We start from the raw sequence: 23436 nt of genomic DNA on the forward strand, positions 1-23436 counted from the left end.
TCAGATGTGAGCCACAGTTGTGAGCTATGCAGCAGCTGTGGCCAACACTGGATCCTTTAACCCACTGTGCCTGGCTGGGATTGAACCTGTGTCCTGTTGCTGCAGACATTGCCCATCTCATTGAACCACAGCAGGAGCTCTTTTCTTAAGGAAACACCAAATGTTCATAAATACTGAGTTTAAAATTGGTAATTTTTTTTTTCATTTTTGGCCATTCCCACGGCATATGGAAATTCCCTGGCCAGGGATCAAACCCAAGCCACAGCTGCAGCAACAATGGATCCTTAACCCACTGTGCTGGGCCGGGGATTGAACTGGTGCCTCCACAGAGACAAGCTGGATCATTAACCCACTGTACCGCAGCAGGAACTCCCTGAAAATAGGCAATTTTTAAAAACTATAAAACATGTCACCTGAAGTCAGAAGAATAACTGTTTTCAGTGGTTAGTCTATTGTTCTCCACGAAATTAGAGAACTAGGCGACAGGCTTCTAGCAGACCCTGACTGGAAGAATATGAACCCATACTCTGGATAAAATAAATTTAGGACACTCTTTGGGTACCTAAACCACCTAAACATACTACGGGCAACCAAAGGAATACAAAACTAACAGAAAAAGGTAGTGCCACGTATAAATTTAGTGTTTCTAGCCAGACACTTATCATTTTTGTTGCAATTACCTTGGCATCATTATCCAAACACATGCCTTATGTTAATAAAATCAGTATAAAATTATTCAAGAAAAAGGGTGGTTTGGTGGAAAAAGAAAGTAAGAGATATTATTAATTTGCACATATCACCTGGTCAAATTTTCTTCCTTATTAGAAAACTACCAAGGCTACCATAAGAAGAACAATGAAAAAGGTGTTTCCCAGATAGTCAACACAACCTGGAAAGAATATAATTTTTCTGCCAAATCGTCTTCTTCTCCAGTCTAATAAAATAAACTGCTGCTTTCGAGTGGCAGAGACTCATCATATACTAGAGCAATTTGCAAAGGTACACTTTGCAAAATTGATCGACAAACAACCTGATAAACTTAGCTTTTAGCATTCTGATAAACAATTCTGAGAAACTTGCTTTTGGATACAAAACATCTTCCAAACTTTCTGTGTACTCAAAGAGCATATACATTTCTTTTATTAAGAAAGATGATGAAGCTTTAAGCATAAAATTTAGGGAAATTTACCAAGAAATGTACTATTTCTTATAGCTAAAAATGTCTTATCCACCTACCATTTCTAACACCTATTTGTTTTCCTTCATCTTTATAACTTTACTGTGACTCAAGGGAGATAAGAACACAGCTATTTTTTAAGTAAAATAGCTATTTATTCAGCTTCTTGTCATGCCAAAATGTTTTGTCCATATACCACGATAATTAGCACACCCTCTGTAACAGGCAAAATTGTACATCAAATTATATTTCATGTTACGTGATTATATAAAAATGTAAAGTGAAAATGATTTATCAATTCTTTTTAACATTACTAGTAAACAATTCAGCAGGAAATGTGAGGCACAAAATCTTAGTAAAATATGACACAGGAAGAGAAATAATGTAATTTTCACTTAAATTTAACTCGTCATAATCTGTTGTGAATATACAAACTTTTAAAACATTATATTTACTAAGATTCTGGCAATAGTTTTATGTAACAAGACACAGCATACCAGGCCTGCCACTCAAGTTATTTATGGTAAGTCTCAGCTTCAATATGAAGCTGTTAAAAACATTTAAAAAAATCAAAAACCTGCTTTTTACATGCTAAATATCTTGACAAGTATGCTGTTAAAGACAGAAAGGAATTTAAGACAGCAAGAATAGGAGTTAATAAAAAGCTAAACATTACAGCCTAAACAAAACTCATATAAAAATAAAATAACTATCACTGGTTACATAAAATTTTCCTAACTGGTTAAAACTTAACAGTATAAAACATGCATTTTTGAATCTTCAGCTATCAAGTTCAAAAAGTACCAGTGTCTATTGAAATGATTCCTTTCCAAAGCCAAAATGTAGTCAAAATTTGTTCAAATGTTATAACACATTCTAATGCTAAAAAACATTCAGTATTATTGAAGTGGAGGTAAATCCCAGAGCTTTGGGGGCGAGAGTCTCATGCTGCAAAAGGCTACTTCTCTGGTTCACTCAAAGGAGCATTTGACAGAGTCCAAGGATGTCACTAAGCTTAGTAAAGGGCAAGACTGCCATACCCAGCTCTGACCTCCCCATGAAGCATGGCTACTGTGTCCACAAAAATAAGATGTGTGAGGATAAAGGCACGCTATTCTGCTAGCTAAAGTGATAGCAAACCACCACCCCCCAGCCCGACACTAAAAGCTCCTTCCCCAGGTAAATAGAAGTATACAAGGGGAAAAAATTAAAATACACTTATCTACAGAGTAAGGATTTTGAAATATCAATGTAATCCCTACTTCAAAAAATGTTAACTAGAATCACCTGGTTATCTGTGATTAAATCTTGATGTATCCAGATTCAATTTCTGTTGATTTATCATTAGATACCTTCTAGTCAAAAATATTAACTTTATTCCCAAATTATTTTAACCACTAGTATGACTGCAGTGTTATTATTATCTCCAGTTATCAAGCACTGGAAGAGAAAAAAAGAGATGTTCAAGCAGCAGGCAACAATTATGGCCCTTTCATACAGCGGCATCTGAGTAGCTAATGAATAGCCCAGGAATAATTCTAAAAACAAAAAAATTCATGCATTTTAGTAAATATGTCATTATTTTCACAGTTGATATTTCCTTAGACACATTGCACTTTCTTTCTAAGCGAATCCTGATTCTCTTCTTAATGCTATGGTGAGTCAGGACTTGAACTAGCAGCCTTCTTTTTCTTCTTCTTACTGTGTTTCTTATGCTTCTTTTTCTTTTTTGTTTTTTCCTGAAAAGACAGTTCCAGGTTAGATATAGCTACATGAAAACCTGCAAATTAAAAACAACTTTACTATATGGTACTTCTAAACTACTACATAGTTATTTCGAACAATCCACACAAACAAGCTACTTGAGATGTTTCTCGAGGGAGTTCCCCTGTGCAGAGGGTTAAAGGGCCAGTGTTTTCACTGTAGAAGCTAAAGCAGCATCTCTTGGCCTGGGAACTTCCACAAGCCAGGGATGTGGCCAAGAAAACAAAACAGAAGAACAACAACAAAACATTTCTCAAAAAGTCTTGATATTGTGTGAGAGCTAAGACAATGCCTGTCAATTTTCAAAAGATAAGGAAAAATTCTAAGTCATCAGCACATCAATGCAGCCTCTAACAACATTTCTTGTAGAAAATAAATTCAAATGAACTAAAGGAGTTCTCTTGTGCTGCAGTGGGTTAAGGGTCAGGCACTGGGAGTCCAATGGCTTGGGTAGCTGCTGTGTTTTGGGTTCAGTCCCTGGCCTGGGAATTTCTATATGCAGCAGGTGCAGGGAAAAAAAACTGAACTATGGAAATTTGTTTCAGAGAATACATTAAACCTGCTACTTTTAAGTAAACAGGAACAGATATTATGCATTGCTAAGACTGGCAGCACTACTTTAATTATTAAATTAACAACTAACTGGTATAAAATGTTGATCTATAGTTGAAAAGTCCATTTAGCTTATAAAATAGACACTTTTTAGAGGAAGATGCCATGGAAGCCTAGCAAAAGTAGTCAAATTGTGACTAGATAAAGTGAGGTTGAATTTTGTTGAACTCTGACTCCCTTGACTCTCTGATGTTAAAAAAAAAAAAAAAAAGGCAGAAAGAATTTTTTGTTATTTTATTTCATGGCTGCACCACCAACATATGGACGCTCCCAGAAAAATTTTTTAAATTACGGCTGAATGGGCATACATCCAACTGCAACAAGGCAGAACTTTTAGAAACAGATATGTGGAGCAGTGGTATCAAATTATATGCTAGTTGTTGATATTTAGGAGAATAAAGTAAAAAGGAAGGAAAGGAGACATATAAGGGTGGCAAAAGCAAAAAAAAGCTTCCCATCCATCTCCTTATCTATTAGTACTTTCCACGACCCCTCCCCCACCAAGACCTCTCTGATTTCATGGATCTAATCTAACTTTCATTGATTTTCTTTCTTGCGCTTTTTCTCTCTTTTTTTTTTTGGCTTTTTATGGCCGCACCCACAGCATATGGAGGTTCCCAGGCTAGGGATCCAATAAGAGCTACAGCTGCTGGCCTACACCACAGCCACAGTAACATGGGATCCGAGCAGCATCTTCAACCTACACCACAGCTCAGAGCAATGTTGGATCCTTAACCCAGTGAGCGAGGCCAGGGATCGAACCCGCAACCTCATGGTTCCTAATAGGATTTGTTTCTGCTTTGCCACAACAGGAACTCCCATTCTTTTCTTTTTTATTACATGCTGAAGTACGCAGGAACTTTTACAGAATCCAAAATCTTTTATTTGGGCTTCTAAATATCAATTTGGGGTATAGGTTACTTTTCCATACAGGGACAGTTGACCATACTGTTTTTAATACTTCTCTTCCTGGCTTCCATGACACCTCACTCTGCTACTTTTCTTCTATCACAAGAAATCTTTGCTGGTTCTTTCTCCTCTCTTCAGCCTTTATGGGCTTCTTTCCTTTCTTTCACACGTGCTCTCCCATATGGGATGGGAGATCACAGTCGGATGCTTTAAATATCACTTATAGGAAGACCCCATGTGGCACAGTGGCTGTTGTGAAGGTTGCAATTGCAGTGTGGGTTTGATCCCTGGCCCAGGAACTTTCACATGCTGCGGATGCGGCCAAAAAAACAAATAAAAACAAAAACCAAAAAAAAACCCCAAACCACTTACAAACCAAACCATTATATCCAATCCTATGCTCTGAACTCAAGACTGCAAGTGCCTCATTAACAGCTATACCAGGTATATCTAAAATTACCATTAGGGGGTTCCGGTTGTGGCTCAGTGGGTTATGAACCTGATTAGTAACCATGAGGATGTGGGTTTGATCCCTGGCCTTGCTCAGTGGGTTAAGAATCCAGTGTTGCCATGAGCTGTGATGTAGGATGCTTCCATATGTGGCAGATTCGGCCCTAAAAAACCCCGTTAAAATGCTTGATCTTTCTTTCCAAATCCTTTCTCAGCCATCTTAGTAAATGCAACTACTATTTGATCATTTTAATTAAGCCAAACAATCTAAACTATCTTTGACTCTCCTCTTTGCTTTAACCCCACTTTTCACACCTGAAGCACCAAGCAAGTCCTACCACCCAAGTCTAAAACACATCTCAAATCATGATGCCAATTCATTTCCACTACCACTGTACTATGAACACATTCCTTAATCTATGTCCACTCATCTCCTCTGCCAAAATACCTGAAAAATGTAGAGTTGACTTAGGTCACCTATTTGCTTTAAAATCCAGTTTGTTCTGTGATACAGCCTCTGCTTAACCTCCCAACCTCATTATATACACTATTCCTCTTTATCTACTAGGTATAAGCCAAACGTTCCTCAAACATGTCACTTTTTTCAGTTCCTCAAACATATCAAGCTCACTCCCACCATAGGTCCTGAGCTCTTCTCTCTGCCTAGGATATTCTTCCTTTCATCTTGAAATGGTTGGCTATTTCTTATAAGTCAGATTTCAGCTTCATTTTATTTCCTTAGAGAGGCTTTTCCTCCCTAGGGTCAGCCTCTCCTATATCACCCTCTTATCTATCTTGTACTCCATTATACAAGCTCTACCAAGATAGAACAGTACCTGCATACAGAAGCTTAATAAATACATGCTACTGAGTGCCTGAAACAATGAAGAATGCAAATACAAGTTAGAATCATCCAAAACTAATTAACTTTATGTTGGAATAACTGGAACTAAAGATCAAGGTAGTCTTTACCCTAATTATGTTTCAATTCAGGAAAAAAAAAAATCTCTCAAATATCTCCTCAGTCTTGAAACATATAAATTGTTATTTCTGAATCAAAAACTACCAGGTAAACCTCCTTCCCCCCCCATTTTTGGCTGCCCTGTGGGGTACCCTGGCCAGGGATCAGATCTGAGCCGAGCCCAGACACAACTGTGACCTACGCCACAGCTACAGCAATGTCAGATCCTTAACCCACTGTGCTGGGATAGGGATCAAACTGCGTCCCAGTGCTCCAGAGACACTAACCGATCCACAGTGGGAACTCCCAGGTGAACCTCCTTATCAGAAAAGGACCCTCATTTTAAGAGCTAGGGACATTTTGGGAAGGGGCAGTTACTCTCAGACCTACAAATGATGCTATTCTTCTTTTACCTCTCCCTAAGAAAATGCCTTCACAGGCCATGGCCCACACTTATGTGAATGCTCCTAAATTATTCTGCTGCTAACAATCCACGTTCCTCTTTGATCATTTGTTACACACTTTCTCTAAGCTGGTCTGCTTCTCACTGGACACCACCTCCACTTTTCTTATTTTCTTCTTCCTTCTTTCTTTTCCTACTCAATCTGCGTAATAGCAGACCTAGCTTTAAAGTAATCGAAAGACTCTATTAGTGGATCATTTATGTTTCACACTTCTGCTTATTTTTCACTGCAGTTTGTGCCTTAAGAGCCTTCTTCTGTTACTACCTGGTTCGGGTGAACTGGGAGTAACTACTATCAAAGACAGAGGGAATCATGAACTTTTACTTATATTTCCTATTATAGTTTTAAAAAGTCAAATTAAACTTTAACTTTTTTTTTTTTTTTTTGGTCTTCTGTCTTTTTAGGGCCACACCGGTGGCATATGGAGGTTCCCAGGCTAGGGATATAATCAGAGCTGCTGCTGCCGGCCTGTACCACAGCCACAGCAATGCCAGATCTGAGCCACATCTGTTACCTATACCACAGCTCATGGCAACACTGGATCCTTAACCCACTGAGCAAGGCCAAGGATCGAACCCGCAACCTCCTGGTTCCTAGTCGGATTCGTTTCCACTGCGCCAAGATGGAAACTCCTAGTCTTACATTTCTAGCAGTAAAATGCTGAACAGAGACAGAGACATTTGCTACTAGGGTATTTTTCCTTTTATCTGAGCCAGTTTAACTTGCTCCAACCCATGAAGTGAAGCTGCTGACCACTACACCTTTCCCAGTAAATATTTACTTGGTTCCAGCAATTACACTTTTATCATGATGTATTTTATAAACAAAAACAACTATACTATTGCCATGTAAAATCAGAAGTGATACTTGCTGTTGTTTTTTCTCGTTCTTCACTGCTCTTCTTCTTTTTTGCTCGCACCTAGAAAGTTAAAATTTTTGTGAACAGAAGATAAATACATAACTTACACTAAAGGCATTTTTTTCCCATTCTCTAATATACCCTGCATCTCCAAAACTTTAATGTAAAAAATTTTAATATTCAAATTAACGTTTTAAATTCTCTGTTTTACCTCAAATCCCCGCTGTATCACAACGAGGATGCAATGAGAAACATTTAAAGGAAAGAAAATCAAAATTTAAAATCTCTAGAGGGCTTCTCTTATATTTTCTTTCAGCACCTAAGAAAAGGCAGTGACGTATAGTAGATAAAAAAACCATGAGTTCAGAAATTAAACAGACCAAGCTCTGAATCCTACCTCTGCTATGTATTACCCTCAGTTTCATCTTTGTAAAATTTAGATAATATCCACCTCCAAGGAGAATGTATGGAATACAGTAGGTTTTTCTCTTATTCTATGGTGTTTAATAAATGGTAACTTTTTTTTTTGTTTTTGGTCAAGTCTTCAGCATCTGGAAGTTCCCAGGCCAGGGATCAAACCTGCACAACAGCAGCAACTTGAGCTGCTGCTGCTGCTACAAGTGACAACACTGAATCCTTAACCTGCTGTGCCACAAGGGAAAGTCCAATGGTAGCTTTATTTATTTATTTATTTATTTATTGGCTACACCTGCAGCATATGGAAGTCCCTGGGGCAGAGATTGAATCTGAGCTGCAGTTGTGACCTAAGCCACAGTTGTGGCAAGGCTGGATTCTTCTTTTTTTTTTTTTTGCTTTTTTGGGCTGCACCTGCAGCATATGGAAATTCCCAGGCTAGGGGTCCAATGGGAGCTGTAGCTGCTGGTTCACAATAGCCATAGCAATGGAGGATCCAAGCCATGTCTGGGACCCACATTACAGCACATGGCAATGCCGGATCCTTAACCCACTCTCAGCAAAGCCAGGGATCAAACACACATTCTCATGGATACTAGCAGGGTTCATAACCCACTGAGCCACAGTGGGAACTCCCAAGGCAAGATCCTTAACCCCTTGTGCTAGGCCAGGAATCAAACCCGCACCCCCTCAGAGACAACACCTGATCCTTAACCTGCTGTACCATAGCAGGAAGTCCCAATGGTAGATTTATATGTATATAGTTTGCTTAGTATAAACAAACTGATTAAAAATTTTGAAGTATTATTACCTCATTAATATTTTCTTCAATATTTTAATGTGTGATACACTGGATTTACATTAAATTCAAAGTTGCTGAAGCTGATGTGTAATGTAAAACCCAAATGTAACATATTTTATATTAATATAAACAATACAATATAACACTAAAGAACAAAAATTGCCTAAATACTGGAGTTCCCATTGTGGCTTAGTGGAAGTGAATCTGACTAGTATCCATGAGGACATGGGCTTGATCCGTGGCCTTGCTCAGCGGGTTTAGAATCTGGCACTGCCATGAGCTGTGGTGTAGGTTGCAAATGTGGCTCAGATCTGGCATTGCTGTGGCTGTGGCCAGCAGCTACAGCTCTGATTTGACCCCTAGACTGCGAACCTCCATATGCTGTGGGTGCAGCCCTAAAGGACAAAAAAAAAAAAAAAAAAAGCCTAAATATTCAGTTGGGTGGTTTACCTGCTAGATGATTATATATTAAATACATGAAAATGTTACTAACACTAGCACAAATAAACTAAAATAGACTAAAGAAATAGAACACATAAGATTAGAGACTATAAGTTTTCAATAGTGTTGGTAGCTCTCTCTTGAAAGCACTTAGAAATTTATTGTTTTTTTGTGGTTATTCTTGTCATCACAATGACTGAGGGGGTGGGGCCAGGCCAAGATAAGGATGCTGTCATGCAATGTCCAGGACAGCTCTGACGTAACTTCTGTGACATTCATATAATGAACCTAATATAAAAACTAAATTATTAAAATAGGAAAACAAAATGTTTTGTATAGGGTTTTAAGATATAATTGGTCTTCAATATCCATGGGTTCAGCATCTGTGGATTCAACCAACTGTGGATCAAAAATATTTGGGGGAGTTCCCGTCATGGCGCAGTGGTTAATGAATCCGACTAGGAACCATGAGGTTGCGGGTTCGATCCCTGCCCTTGCTCAGTGGGTTGGGGATCCCGTGTTGCCATGAGCTATGGCGTAGGTTGCAGACGCGGCTCGGATCCCGTGTTGCTGTGGCTCTGGTGTAGGCTGGCAGCTACAGCTCTGATTAGACACCTAGCCTGGGAACATCCATATGCCGCGGGAGCGGCCCAAGAAATGGCAAAAAGACAAAAAAAAAAAAGGGGGGAATTGGTATTCGCCCCCACCTTTAAGGGATAAACTCCCAGCTGTCCTGGGAGCTATTTGCTTTCCTGTATAAAGACTTCACTTGCTTGCCAAAAAAAAAAAAAAAAATTGGGGGAAGGAGTTCCCACTGTGGTGCAATGGGACTGGCAGCAGCTCTGGAGTGCTGGAATGCATGTTTGATCCCTGGGCCTGGCACAGTGCATTAAGGATCTGATCTGGCATTGCTGCAGTTGGTCACAACTGTGGCTCAGATCTAATCCCTGGCCCAGGAACTCCACAGGCCGAGGGGCAGCCAAAAAAGGGGGAAAAAAAGGGTGGAGGAGGAGAACTCCAGAAAGCTTCAAAAAGCAAGACTTGAGTCTGCCACATCCCAACAACTGTTTACCTAGTGTTTACACTGTATCAGGTATTACATGTACTAGAGAGATGATTTAAAGTATACCCGAGGGTATGCATAGGTTCCGTGCAAATACTACACATTTAAGAGACCTGCGCACCTGCAAATTTTGGTATCCAAAGGGGTCCTCTTAGAACAAACCCCCTACATTTACCAAAGGGTGACAGTACATCGAATGTCCTCAGAGAGCAACAGCATATAAATCAAAGGCAGGCTAATATTTTGTTTCATTTAGAGCTTTGCTGGTAATTGTCAACCATTTTGGAAAATGTCACTGACGACAATGCTATAGTATGGCTTTTGAAGGGTCTATGTCAAGGTACCAGCTATAGCCTGAATTTTGTTACATCTTTATATGCCTCCTGGTGTTATTATACTCAAATATGTATGTATTAAAATATAATCTCATAAAATTATGTTATTCCTTGTATTCATTTTTATCTCTTTAAGGGATACTAATATAAAAATGTATATAGGCAGGCTATCTTAGCTACAAACTTCATTTAAGGAGCATTACAAAACATTGCTACAAAATAAGGACAGTAGGCCCTACTTTACGAATGAGGAATTCAAATCCAACCAGAGAAATATTTCAAAGACGATAACTTATAGACCTAAAATTAACTAAGAATGGATTCTAATAAAGCAAAAAATCTAAGACAGGGATATTAGAACTGAAAAAGGCTGTATAGGTTATTTAATCCTACTCCCTCATTTTACAGCTAGGAAAACTGAGGTCATGCTAATATCAATCACCTTCGTGCTTCCTAATGAGTAGCTCCAAACAAAAACAAAGGAATTCTGGGCTTTAATATGTTATATATCTATACAGTATCTTTCATGTTATCAAAATGGTAGAAAATTAAAAGAAAATACTATAAGAGTAAAAACAGAAGATCTCAGATTGGAAAGGTCTGTGGAAATGATTATCAAAATAAATTTCATTTTATTATCTTCTGTAAAAATATAAAACTTATTCTGAAATGGCATTTTTTTTTCATATTAAATGTTAGAAAAGTAACTCGACAATGAAAAAACACACAATCAAATCAAAAAATGGACAGAAGATATAAACAATTTTCCAAAGACATAAAGATGGCCAGCAGGCACATGAAAAAATGCTCAGTATCACTAATTATTAGAGAAATGCAAATCAAAACTACAATGAGGTACCCACCTCACACTGGTCAGAATGGCCATCATTTACAAGTCCACAAATAACAAATGCTGAAGAGGGTGTGGAGAAAAGAGAACCCTACTTCACTGTTGATGGGAATGTAAATTGGTACAACCACTAAGGAAAACAATATGGAGGTTCCTTAGAAAACTAAATATAGAACTACATATGATCCAGCAATCCCACTCCTAGGCATACATCTGAACAAAACTTTCATTGAAAAAGATACATGGACCCCTATGTTCACTGCAGCACTATTCACAACAGCCTAGCCGTGGAAACAACTCAAATGTCCACTGACAGATGAATGGATTAAGAAGATGTGACACATACATACACTGGAATACTACTTGGCCATAAGAGGAGAAAATGCCATTTTCAGAAACACGGATGGAACTAGAGATTCTCCTACTAAGAGAAGTCAGAAGGAGAAAGACAAATACCACATGCTATCACTTATATGTGGAATCTAAAATATGGCACAAAGGCGGAGTTCCCACTGTGGCTTAGTCGTAATGAACCTGACCAGTATCCATGACAACATGGGTTTGATCCCTGGCTTTGCTCAGTGGGTTAAGGATTCAGCATGGCCATAAGCTGTGGCATAGGCCGGCAGCTGGAACTCTGATTTGACCTCTAGCCGGGGAACATTCGTGTGCTACAGGTGCAGCCCTAAAAAGACGAAACAAAAACAAAAATATGGGACAAACGATCTATAAAACAGAAACACATCATGGACATGGAAAGCAAACTTGTGTTTGCCAGTGGGAAGTAGGGGATGGACAGGGAGTTTGGGGCTGATAGATGCAAACAATCACATTAGAACAGATAAGTAATGGAGTCCTACTGTAGAGCACAGGGATCTGTGTCCAGTCTCTTGGGTTAGAACATGATGGGAGACAGCATAGAAAGAAAGGAAGGAAGGAAGGAAGGAAGGAAGAAACAGAATGTATGTGTATGTATGGCTGGGTCACTTTGCGGTACAGCAGAAATGAAAAGAACACTGTAAATAACTACACTTTAATAAAAAATTAGGAGAAAAAAGTAAGTATCTACGGAAAAATTTTTTTTTACTAATTCATATTTATTAAATCAAATGGCTAAATATTTTATTTTTTTTGTCTTTTTAGGGCTGCACTCTTGGCACATGGAGGTTCCCAGGCTAGGGGTCCAATCGGAGCTGTAGCCACCAGACTACGCCAGTCACAGCAACAAGGGATCCCAGCTGTGCCTACGACCTACACGTAGCTCATGGTAACGCCAGATCCTTAACCCACTGAGTGAGGCCAGGGATCGAACCTGTGTCCTATGGATGCTAGTCTAGTCGGGTTTGTTAACTGCTGAGCCTCAACGGGAACTCATCAAATTGCTAAATATTTTAAAGTAAAGAAAATGGATTTGATTATGTACTTACCTCCTCAGTATAATCTGATTCTGATAGGGACTCAGATGATAAAGGTTTATCTTCAGGATACATTTTTCTTTTTTTGCTGAGTCCTTTAACATCCTATGAAAAATAAGCACACATATGTTGATTCAGAAAGATACAGTACTATCTTGCCACACAAATTTTGTTTGAAGTTTGATTTAAAAAAAATCTCAGGGAGTTCCCGTCATGGCGCAGTGGTTAACGAATCTGACTAGGAACCATGAGGTTGCGGGTTCGGTCCCTGCCCTTGCTCAGTGGGTTAACGATCCGGCGTTGCCGTGAGCTGTGGTGTAGATTGCAGACACCGCTCGGATCCTGCGTTGCTGTGGCTCTGGCGTAGGCCAGTGGCTACAGCTCCGATTCAACCCCTAGCCTGGGAACCTCCATATGCCTCGGGAGTGGCCCAAGAAATAACAACAACAACAACAACAAAAAAGACAAAAGACAAAAAAAAAAAATTTCAAATTACCACAAAAATTATCCATTTTCATTTTAGAATCTCTAAAATTTGTGACATCAGGATTGTTTCTAACTCCAATAAAGCAATGCTTTATAATTTGAATAGAAATATAATTTGAAAAGAAATAACTACATATTCACTTAGATGTACTATCCTCATTTTAATTATATAAGACAGAAGTTTACAGAGTCAAAAGGAACCGTATAGTGTAAGACTTGGGTCCTTTGCAGTCTAACTCCTGTTTCTAATCAGAGTTGGACCACTCGGACCTACTGCTACAGAAAAGAAAATCAATGGTAATTATTTGTAATGCTTTAAAAATATCTCTGCACAGTGGTTTCTTTAGTTCATTTAAAGTGTTAAATTTGCATTAAAAAAAAGCCCTTAATCTCTAAGTATTTAATGATGAGAAAATGAGTAATTCTGGGAAAGAAGAGAGGAGTACTTAGGGACTAAAATATATATATTTTAAGAAATAAAAACATTTTAAAACACCTAAAGCAAATATAGTGAAATGTTAAGATTTATTAAAGCTGCATAGTGGATATGCTGGTTGTAATTTTACTGTTTTCTATATACTTTTTCTGTATGTATAAAGTAGTTCATAATAACAAAACAACAAAAACCACTCAAAAGAAAAAATGCTCACCACTTAACCTTACACCAAAAAAAAAAAAAAAAGACATGAAGTTTTTTACATAGCATGAACCCAATTCTGAAGACATAAACAAGAAAATAAACTAAGAGTGATGATCTACCTGTTAGATTATAAGATTTAATTTTGTTTCTGCAAACAGTTTTATTATTTTGGTAGAAATTATAAAATGTTCACTGTAAGAAAATTCACCAAAATCCCACTACAGGGTTTTGAGGAAACATCTTTCTGTGTGTTCATGTACAATTTTACATAAATACTTGCTGTTTGGAACCCGCTCTTCTCACCCAATAGCATCTTTCCATGCCAACTACGCCATCATTTCTGGCCACCTTTGACATTCACTCAAAGTACATGCCATAATTTACTTAACCTATCTCCTTCTGGAAGGCAGGTATAGAGGGTTCTTTGCTATCAAAAACAAAGTTGAAATAGAGTAAATGGTACGTGAGGGCAAAATCTTTATTTACAACAATGACTAAATCAAAGACCAAAGTTACCTTCACCCAAACGAATTTTCTCGCTCTCCTACAACCCTCAAAATTGTTTATCTCGTTCGATTATGAATCATACTTCACCACTACCAAGTTTTTATCAGCCACATTAATCTCAGATTACTAGAATACAGTCCGTATTTTAAGAACTGCCTACAGATGTATTTTGCCTATTTATATATATATATGTGAAATATACTTTCCCTTGATTACTGAAGATCATCAAGTTTTTGTTTTATGTATTCCTAACAGTTTTCTTAGTCTGCTCATTATACTTAAACTGTTCATAGCTTATTTTTTCTAATATATTCTTTCAGAATTTCAATTATGTGGTCAAAAGTTTCTGAGTTTTGAGGTACAGGACTTTTCCATTTCAAGGTTATATTCACCCTTGTCTTTCTCTAGCTGCATTTTCATACATTTAAATCTCTGACTTATCTGGAATTTGTCCTTAAGAAGTGTTTAACTTTATATTTTCCAAATTGCTAGTCATTTTGGCCCAAGAAACGCCACCTCTATTATATTAAATTCCATAAATATTTATATATTTTTTTCCTGTACTCTATATACCATTCTGTTGTTTTTTCTATTCCTGTACCATACCATACTGTTTTAATAAAAGCATATGAAAAATGTTTTAACTTCTAGTAGGGCCAAGCCATACCCGGGAACATTAAATTTTCACATGTCTCTCAATAGATTTATACAGTTTACTTTAATAAGTCCTGTTCATTTCTTTAAGGTTTTCATATATATACAATTTTGTTACTATTATAAATGAAATATTTTCTTCCATAATATTTTCTAATTAGGTGCTGCATTGCCTAGCACTTTTGGAACAATTTAAAATAAGAATGGATCTAAAAATAATGATTGATACGTAAAACTTCTTATAAGATTCTATCAGACACCCTAGACAAGATTAAGAGAAGCCATAGACCGAAAGATGTTAACCATGTGTCTGAATAGGTAATTCACAGAAAATGAAATCTGAATGGCTAGTAAATGAATGAAGAGGCTCAAACCTCTCTACATGTTAAATTGGCAACAAGGGAGGTCTCGCAGGGTGACAAGTATGTCTGTGGAACAAGGGTACTGTCATACATTACTAGTAGGGAATGCAAATTAAGAGCAAGCACTTTGGTGAGCAAAATGTAGAGAAGTTAAATGTATGTACACCCTAGGACCTAGATATTACAGTCCCAGGTATATCTTAGAAAATTAATGATAAGGAACAGGAGAAATAAATAACAAATAGTCACTGCAGAACTATTTGCATTACTGAAAAATGAAAATAATCTAGATGTACTACACAAATGGGAATGGAGATACAAATTGTGATGAGTTAAAATATGGAATATTATATGCAAAAAACATTTGAGAATATCAACAAGAATAAATGCTATAATTTAAAAAATAAATTAAAAAAAAAGAATAAATGTCAACAGCAATGTTTCAGAAGGAAACACAATGATACCATTATGAAAATACAAAATATTTGGAGTTCCCGTCGTGGTGCAGCGGAAACGAATCCAACTGGGAACAATGAGATTGCGGGTTCCATCTCCGGCCTCACTCAGTGGGTTAAGGATCCGGCGTTGCTGTGGCATAGGCTGGCAGCTGTAGCTCTGACTGGACCCCTAGCCTGGGAACCTCCATGTTCTGCAGGTGTAGCCATTAAAAAAAAAAAAAGATAAAAAACAAAATACAAAATAACTTTTTATGAACACATACTTATGTAATAAAAGTATATAAATGTGGATGAGTAGGATATACAGTAATTTCAGAAATAGCTGCCCCTAAGGAAGAGAACGCCAAACCATCTGTTAATTCTAGTTGGTATGGATATTTGTTTATTATATGTACATAAAAAACTCTGTACCTTGTATTATTTTGAAATACTTCAAAATCACAGAACAATTATTTTAGTATTTCACATTTGTATATCACCAGCTTTTAGTTTTGCAAATTTTTTTTTTTAGTCTTTTCTAGGGCCGCACCTGCAGCATCTGGAGGTTACCAGGTTAGGGATCTAATCAGAGCTGTAGCCGCCAGCCTGTGCACAGCTACAGCCACAGCCACACCAGGTCCAAGCTGCATCTGTGACCTACCCCACAGCTCAAGGCAACACTGGATTCTTAACCCAATGAGCTAGGCCAGGGATTGAACAAGCAATCTCATCATTCCTAGTTGGATTCGTTAACCACTGAGCCACAGTGGGAACTTCTAGTTTTGCTATTTTTTTAAAACATGAAAGTAACCACTTATTTTTAATGGTTCTGAAAATCAGGAATTTTTGTTTAAATTATATCACACCCTATTGGCAATAACTTCTTTCCTTTGACCAGTTACAGGGCAAATTATATTAATGAGTTTCTTATCCTTAAATCCCTGGAATTAAACCAACTTGGTCAAATATGGTTCCTTTTTTAGTGTGTTAATGGATTTTTACTTGCAAATTGATTTTGAAAAGAACACTTATAGGTATATACTTGAAAGAAATGAAAATGTGTGTCCACACAGAAACTTGCATATTGACAGCAGCATTATTCATACTGGCCAAATGGTACAAACAATTCAAATGTCCATCAATGAATGAATGGAAAAACAAATTGTGGTATATGCATACAATGGAATATTACATGCATTCATTAAAAAGGAATGAAGTACTGATATAGCCACAACTTGCATGAACGTCAAAAATACTATACTAAGTGAAAAAAGCCAAACACAAAAGGTCACATATAGTATGACTGCATTTTTTTAGGCTGTGCCTGCAGCATGTGGAAGTTCCTAGGCCAGGGACTGAATCTGCACCACAGCAGTGACCTAAGCCCCTGCAGTAACGCCAGATGCTTAACCCACTGTGCAACAAGAGAACTCCCAGCATGACTGCTTTTCTATGATATTTCCAGAACACGCAAATGCATAAGACACAAAGCATATTAAAGGATATCGGGATGGGAAGAAGGGAGAAGCAAATGGATTACTTAATGGGTGTGGGTTGTTTTTAATGTCCAGCATTGTACATACACTAAATGCCACCAAACTGTAATTTATAGATGGTTAACAGGAATTTCACCTCATTTTAAGAAATGACATAAAACAAATGAATATAGTGATACCACTTTTTAGTTTCCTTTTATTAATATTTGTTTTTATATTTAATAATCAGGAAGATTTTGGGAGTTCCTGTCGTGGCTCAGTGGAACCATGAGGTAGGGAGTTCGACCCCTGGCCTTGCTCAGTGGGTTAAGGATTTGGCATTGCCATGAGCTGTGGTGTAGGTTGCAGAAGCAACTCGGATCCTGTGTTGCAGCTACAGCTCTGATTAGACCCCTAGCCTGGGAACCTTCATATGCCGCAGGTGCGGCCCTAGAAAAGACAAAAACAAACAAACAAACAAAAAAAACCCAGAAAGATTTTAAAATATAAATTGGAAACTTAGGGATAAATTTAGTACTAAATGTAGATAAGCATTAAATGAAGATTAGACATCTATTTACAGTAGAAAAAAGATTATTCCAATTGATTTATGGTGTGTTCAATTTGAAACAGAAGTCTGGAGTTCCCGTGGTGCTACAGTGAAAATGAATCCAACCAGGTTTCAGGTTTGATCCCTGGCCTTGCTCAGTGGGTTAAGCATCTGGTGTTGCCATGAGCTGGGGTGTAGGTTGCAGATGTGGCTCGGATCTGATGTTGCTGTTGCTGTGGCTGTGGTGTAGGCTGGCAGTTGTAGCTCCAAAGGGACCTCTAGCCTGGGAACCTCCATACGCCTTGGGTGTGGCCTTAAAAAGCAAAAAAAAAAAAAGAAAGAAAGAAAAAAGAAGAAAAAAACCCAAAAGTCCATCTTCTTTAATTTTTAAGGACCTTCTTTAAAATGACCTGAGCAAACAGGAAATGTTTAAAATAGTCATTATTTTGAATATTAATCTGACAATCATTAATCTATACGAATTAAAATTCTCTGCAGGAATACTCTTTTTATCTTTGTTTCAACAACCAATCCAATAAATAACTTCTTTAAATCAATAATAAATCCCCAAAAAGCAAAGGAAATCTCTTAAAGTGAAAATACCTTATTGTTAATTTCTTTCTTCTTTTTTTTTTTTTATGGCTGCACCTGTAGCATATGGAAGTTCCCAGGCTAGGGGCTGAATCAGAGCTGCAGCTGCGGGTCTACAACACAACCACGGCAACACAGGATCCGAGCCGCATCTGTGACCCACACCACAGCTCATGGCAACGCTGGATCCTTAACCCACAGAGCGAAGCCAGGGATCAAACCCGCATCCTCAATGAATACTAGTCGGGTTCATTACTGTTGAGTCATAACTTGAATTCCCTATTGTTAATTTCTTGAAGTAACTCTTAAAGTAAATGAAGTATCTTAAGGAAATGTAAAGTTACCTTTTCTTTCTCAGTTATATCCTTTGACTTCTTTTTCTTTTTTAAACTATCCTAAACAAATAAACAAATATGTATCAATTTTAAATGTGAAAGGTAAAGCATTATACTATAAGGACAAAAATGCCAAAAAGGTGATTTACTCTGACTGAAAAAAGTTTACTTCAAGACCAGAACTTTATTTTAAAAATACAGGAGAAACATACACTGCACATATGTGCTTGTAAGAAAATGAGATTGCATCTGGCTGTATTTCAAATCTATGTACATCTAAAATGACAGGTCCTTCTTGCATAACTACATAGTCTATTTAAGACTTACGCTACTGCTTATTTTTGCCTATAGTAATCATATGCACTGGAGTTCTAACTCACACTGTGCTTGGATATCAATCCGATTTCTCAACTTTCCTTATAAGGCAGAGAGGAAAGAACTGCTTTTGAATCATCAGGTCTAGCTATTAACCTCTCTGAGCCTTCTTTATTCATAACGTGGGAAAAAGAAATAACTACTTCATAGGGTTGTTGAGAGGATGGAGTTAACAAATCAAGTGCTTAGAACTGGGCCTGATACATAGTAGACATCAATAAATGTTAGCTATCAGTGTCATCGGACTGGCTTTTGTGCTTTAAAAAACAAAACCAGAATCTACTGACTATTTTCTAGATGGTAGGCATTTTATCAGACCAAATCTCAGTAGGGCAAGTAGCTATCTGTCAAAAAGACCCATACAGTTGCTTTACTCTCCTGGGACTCCACAACAGCGCCTGTCAAACTGGCCTATGGACAACTCTGCATCAGAATCACAGAGAACATCTGTTAAAAATATGGACTTCTGAACCTAGTCAGACTGACTCAGTAAATCAGATTCTGGTGATGGGGCCCAGGAATCTACATTTTTATTAGAACCTACATGTATTTCTTATGACCACCAATGTTTCAGAGTTAATTTTACCTAGTAATTCTGCATAGTACAGATTTAGGTACAGTATAATAGAAAGGACACTAGATGAGATATTAGAAGATAGATTCAACTTCCAATTCTAATATTAGCTGTATGAATTTAAGCAAGATATTTTTTATACGTAATATGAATTCTTTATGAAAAAGGGAAAAATAATGTCTGCCATGCTTTCTCATACAGCTGTCACAGAAATGTTGAGACATGGAGACCAGTATGTTACAGTATTTAGAGAACAACAACAATACCTATATACAAAGAGCACCAAAGTACAAAAACATTATTTCATTTCTAAACTGAGAAGAATGTAAGATAGGAAGAACTAAAAGAAAAACCTAATTAAAATGTCTGCTTTCAAAATGTCACTCATTTAAGTAATTTTTACCTTATTATCTGATTCAGTTTCTGACATGGAGCTTTCAGAAGATTTATGTGAACGGCTCTTCTTTTTCTTTTTCCTTTTTCCCTGTTTCTTATCCTACATAAAATATTTTAGAAATATTTGCTTTCTGTTCAAAACTATAATCATTTTATTAACATCAAAACTTTATCAATGAACAAAACATAATGAAGGGACCATCTTATAAACATGTCTTACTTAATAACTAATATTTAAAATGTAATTTACATCACTTTCCTGTTTTATAAGAAAGTGATTTGAGTCACACATAATTTAAAATATCATTTTAGATTTTAAAATCCATTTCTTCTGATATTTTTACATATATATTCCCCACTACCACCCTAGGAATGCAGTTCTTGGGCCAGAGATGAAACTCATGCCATAGCAGCAACCAGAGACACAGCAGTGACAAGACTGGATCCTTAACCTGCTGAGCCACCAGGGAACTCCTCTACTGATATTTTTAAATAAACAAGACATATTTAAGAATCTAAAAACTACATACACCAGTATTTAAACATCTAGCTATTGATTCGCATCAGTGTTCTCAGTTATGGATAGTTCATCAAAACATGGAAGTAAACATTTCTAACAGATATTTCATAATGGATTTCTTCTTGTCATTAAGGATACCAGAGATATTCTTTCATGAGTCATTTATAGGCAAACATTACCTCATCTTCAGAATCTGAAGAACTGCTGGAAGAATCAGAGCTCGATGAAGAAGAAGATGAATACTTGACCAAACACAAAACAATTGAAGCTTGTGAGATGCAGGAATTTTTTCTTTTTCTAAGTCTCTCAAATACTTAACAAAATCAATCTAGTGTCTGAGAAACAGAGGCCATACTCATAAGACTTAAATATTAAAATGTCAAATCTCACATTCTCACACATCCATCCACACAACCCCACCCACATCACAGCAAAGTAACAACAGACGTGGCAAGAGTAGTCAATGTTCCCGCTTTAATACTCATTAAGGAGTTACCAGGTTACAAGGAGGTTGGCACCTTTCTTTTATTACCACTAACAGAACAAAACCACCCATAACTACCAAAGGACTTCCAGGCTCCTTGATTCATCTAGAGTTAGCATACAGGTTATTCAATTATTCTTACTGCTTCTGCAAGTGCTTGATTATTATGACATTTAGAAAAATGGAAAACTTTTGCTCACCCTACCAGATTTCTTCTTCTCTTTTTTCTTTCTCTAAAAGCAAACAAATAAAAGTACAAATCTAAATAAGGTGTTTTCAAATGTATCTGTTAATAGTAGTATGCATGCAGCATTATCATGAAAACCCAACTGAGATTCAGAACAACAATAAACTGGGAGTTTCCATTGTGCCACAGCGGACACCATTCTGACTAGTATCCATGAAGATTCGGGTTTGACCCCTTGCCTCACTCTATGGGTTGGGGATCTGATACCACCATGAGCCGTGGAGTAGGTTGAAGTCAAGGCTCAGATCCTGTGTTGCTGTGGCTGTGGTGTAAGACAGCAGCTCCAATTTGACCCCTAGCCTGGGAACTTCCACATGCCGAGGGTGCAGCCCTAAAAAAAAAAAAAAAAAATGTAAATTTAAAAAGCAAAATAAATAAATAAATAAATAATAGCAATAAATTAAAAATGGCATTACCTGTCTTTTTTTGGATGAGCTCTCGCTCCCACTTAGTAATTTCTCCCTGTGTTTTTCTAGTTCTTTCTTCCAGTTCTACAGAAAGTTATAAACATGTCAGAAGCTATCTATCTCCTTCTACTATACCTAAATATAGAGATACAGCCACTACTTCCCTCCTTTCATCCTGGATCACCTCTCTGACATCTCAGCTTCTAATCAGTCAAAAGATATTGCAGGTGCCAGAATTTTTACCCTGTCATCAAAGGAGCCTCTACTAGCTCCTTTCAAAGAGGATATGAAAAAGTGGGAGTTCTCCACTGTATACTGAAAGAAGTAGGTATTCTTACTGAGACTGAGAATTTTTTTCTTTTTAACAAAGGTAGTTAGATTCTCTTTCCAGACAGTAAAAGCTGAATTCACCCTACTGTGGTTGAAATACTATATCCATGTTTGTAATCAAAACAAACATCACTGTGGAAAGCCCAGGGGAAGACTGGGGCCTGGGAATGAGGGGAGAGAAGGGAAGAACCCAGCATTTAGAAAACTTAAGATAATTTAAATTACTATAAGGTGATTTTTCTCTATTTCTTTAAGAAATCAAGCATGTACATACAAACCTGTATTCAATATAACAAAACACTTCTAAAATATAGAGCACCTTAATCTAAAGAGCTAGACCCAAACTCCTGGTTTATTAAAAAATGGTTACATTTTTCTTATTATGAGAAAAAAGATTAGTCTATTTTTTAAAGATGCACAGTTTACAAACCTCATTCATTTTTTCTTCAAATTCAGCCAATGCCTTGGAGCCTTTCTTTTTCTTTTCTAGCTGTTCTTTCACTTCTTCCCTTAAAAAAGTAAATATACAAATAAGTTTTCAAGCAATTCAAATTAGAAATCAATGCTTAAAAGAAGACAAAAATTTCATTAATTTTTAAATACCCAAATAAACCTCCATTCCAATTCCAGTGTTGCTACACTGAAAGTTTATTTGCTCATGTCCTTGTAAATTAATTATCATAAAACGCCTATGAGGTAACACTAGTCACTCCTCTTCTAAACATGGATTATAGGAACTCACACACCAAACATTTGAGCATTTCCAAACAACAGGCACTGTTTTAATTATATCTTCTTTTATCATTACATCAATTCTGTGAGAAAAGGCAGAATTATTAACCCCATTTTAGAGATAAAGAAGCTGAAGCCTAAGAAAGGTAAGAATTCTGCCTAAGGTCACAAAGCTAGAAGTTTTGGCGTTAGGGTGAGCTAATTCTTTGTGACTGAACTACTACAGTCTACCGCTAAATCACACATTTTATAATGTCTCTGCTTACAAGACTAGCTGGCCCTGGCTGGCATCTGAGAACTGGATTTTGGCACAAACCTGAGGGTTGTCCTGGGGATGTCAAGGAGAAAGTGCTGCCTATCATATCAGTAAGCAAAGGATGTTTCAGCCATCAAGCCATCACATCACAGCTGCCCTGACAGTGAGTCCCAAGGGAACTCAGGATGGAAACAGGATGCCAGCCATCCAGCAGTCAGCTGCTGCAGCCACCCCCAAGGTGTACCCTGAGGAGACTCAGGATGAGAAAGCATAGGATGCTGAGGTGCATATCAAAGGAAAGACTTCAGAGAATCCAAACTCTGCCATCTTCCCATACGTAGAAAAGTGCTAAATTCCTTTATTGGAAATATCTTAACAGTAAACTTTTGATATTCCAATGACCTGGTCTTTGTTGCAAAAACTGCTCTATCTACTGGCTCCTTCCTTACCTTTTTGGAGCAGTCCCTCAGAGCTATCTGAGAAGCTGAGTCCCAGGTTTAAGTCTGCAGTTTTGTCTACCAAATAAAACATAATTCTCATTTTTTTTTTGGAGTCAACAAGG

At 37.3% G+C, this 23436-nt stretch overlaps 1 protein-coding gene across 2 annotated transcripts in view; it reads right to left on the reverse strand.

Annotated features, from left to right (window-relative positions):
• Nucleotides 1-1310: 1310 nt before the first annotated feature.
• The window catches only part of FAM133B (family with sequence similarity 133 member B), a 31777-nt gene continuing 9651 nt past the window's right edge, over nt 1311-23436 (reverse strand). Inside the window, exons 3-11 of one of the 2 annotated variants that reach the window (XM_047752665.1) lie at nt 22317-22395; nt 21566-21640; nt 21103-21135; nt 20598-20660; nt 19906-19998; nt 18563-18613; nt 12529-12621; nt 7209-7256; nt 1311-2916 (exon numbers count right to left, since the gene is read on the reverse strand). In XM_047752665.1, coding sequence (XP_047608621.1) covers nt 2830-2916; nt 7209-7256; nt 12529-12621; nt 18563-18613; nt 19906-19998; nt 20598-20660; nt 21103-21135; nt 21566-21640; nt 22317-22395 — 622 coding nt within the window. In that variant the 3' untranslated portion in view covers nt 1311-2829. Of the gene's footprint in view, nt 2917-6926; nt 7257-12528; nt 12622-18562; nt 18614-19905; nt 19999-20597; nt 20661-21102; nt 21136-21565; nt 21641-22316; nt 22396-23436 lie in introns of those variants that run through there. The other variant, XM_047752664.1, reaches the window with a different exon arrangement.

Source organism: Phacochoerus africanus, chromosome 11 (genome assembly GCF_016906955.1).
Source record: "Phacochoerus africanus isolate WHEZ1 chromosome 11, ROS_Pafr_v1, whole genome shotgun sequence".
Lineage (NCBI taxonomy): Eukaryota > Metazoa > Chordata > Mammalia > Artiodactyla > Suidae > Phacochoerus > Phacochoerus africanus.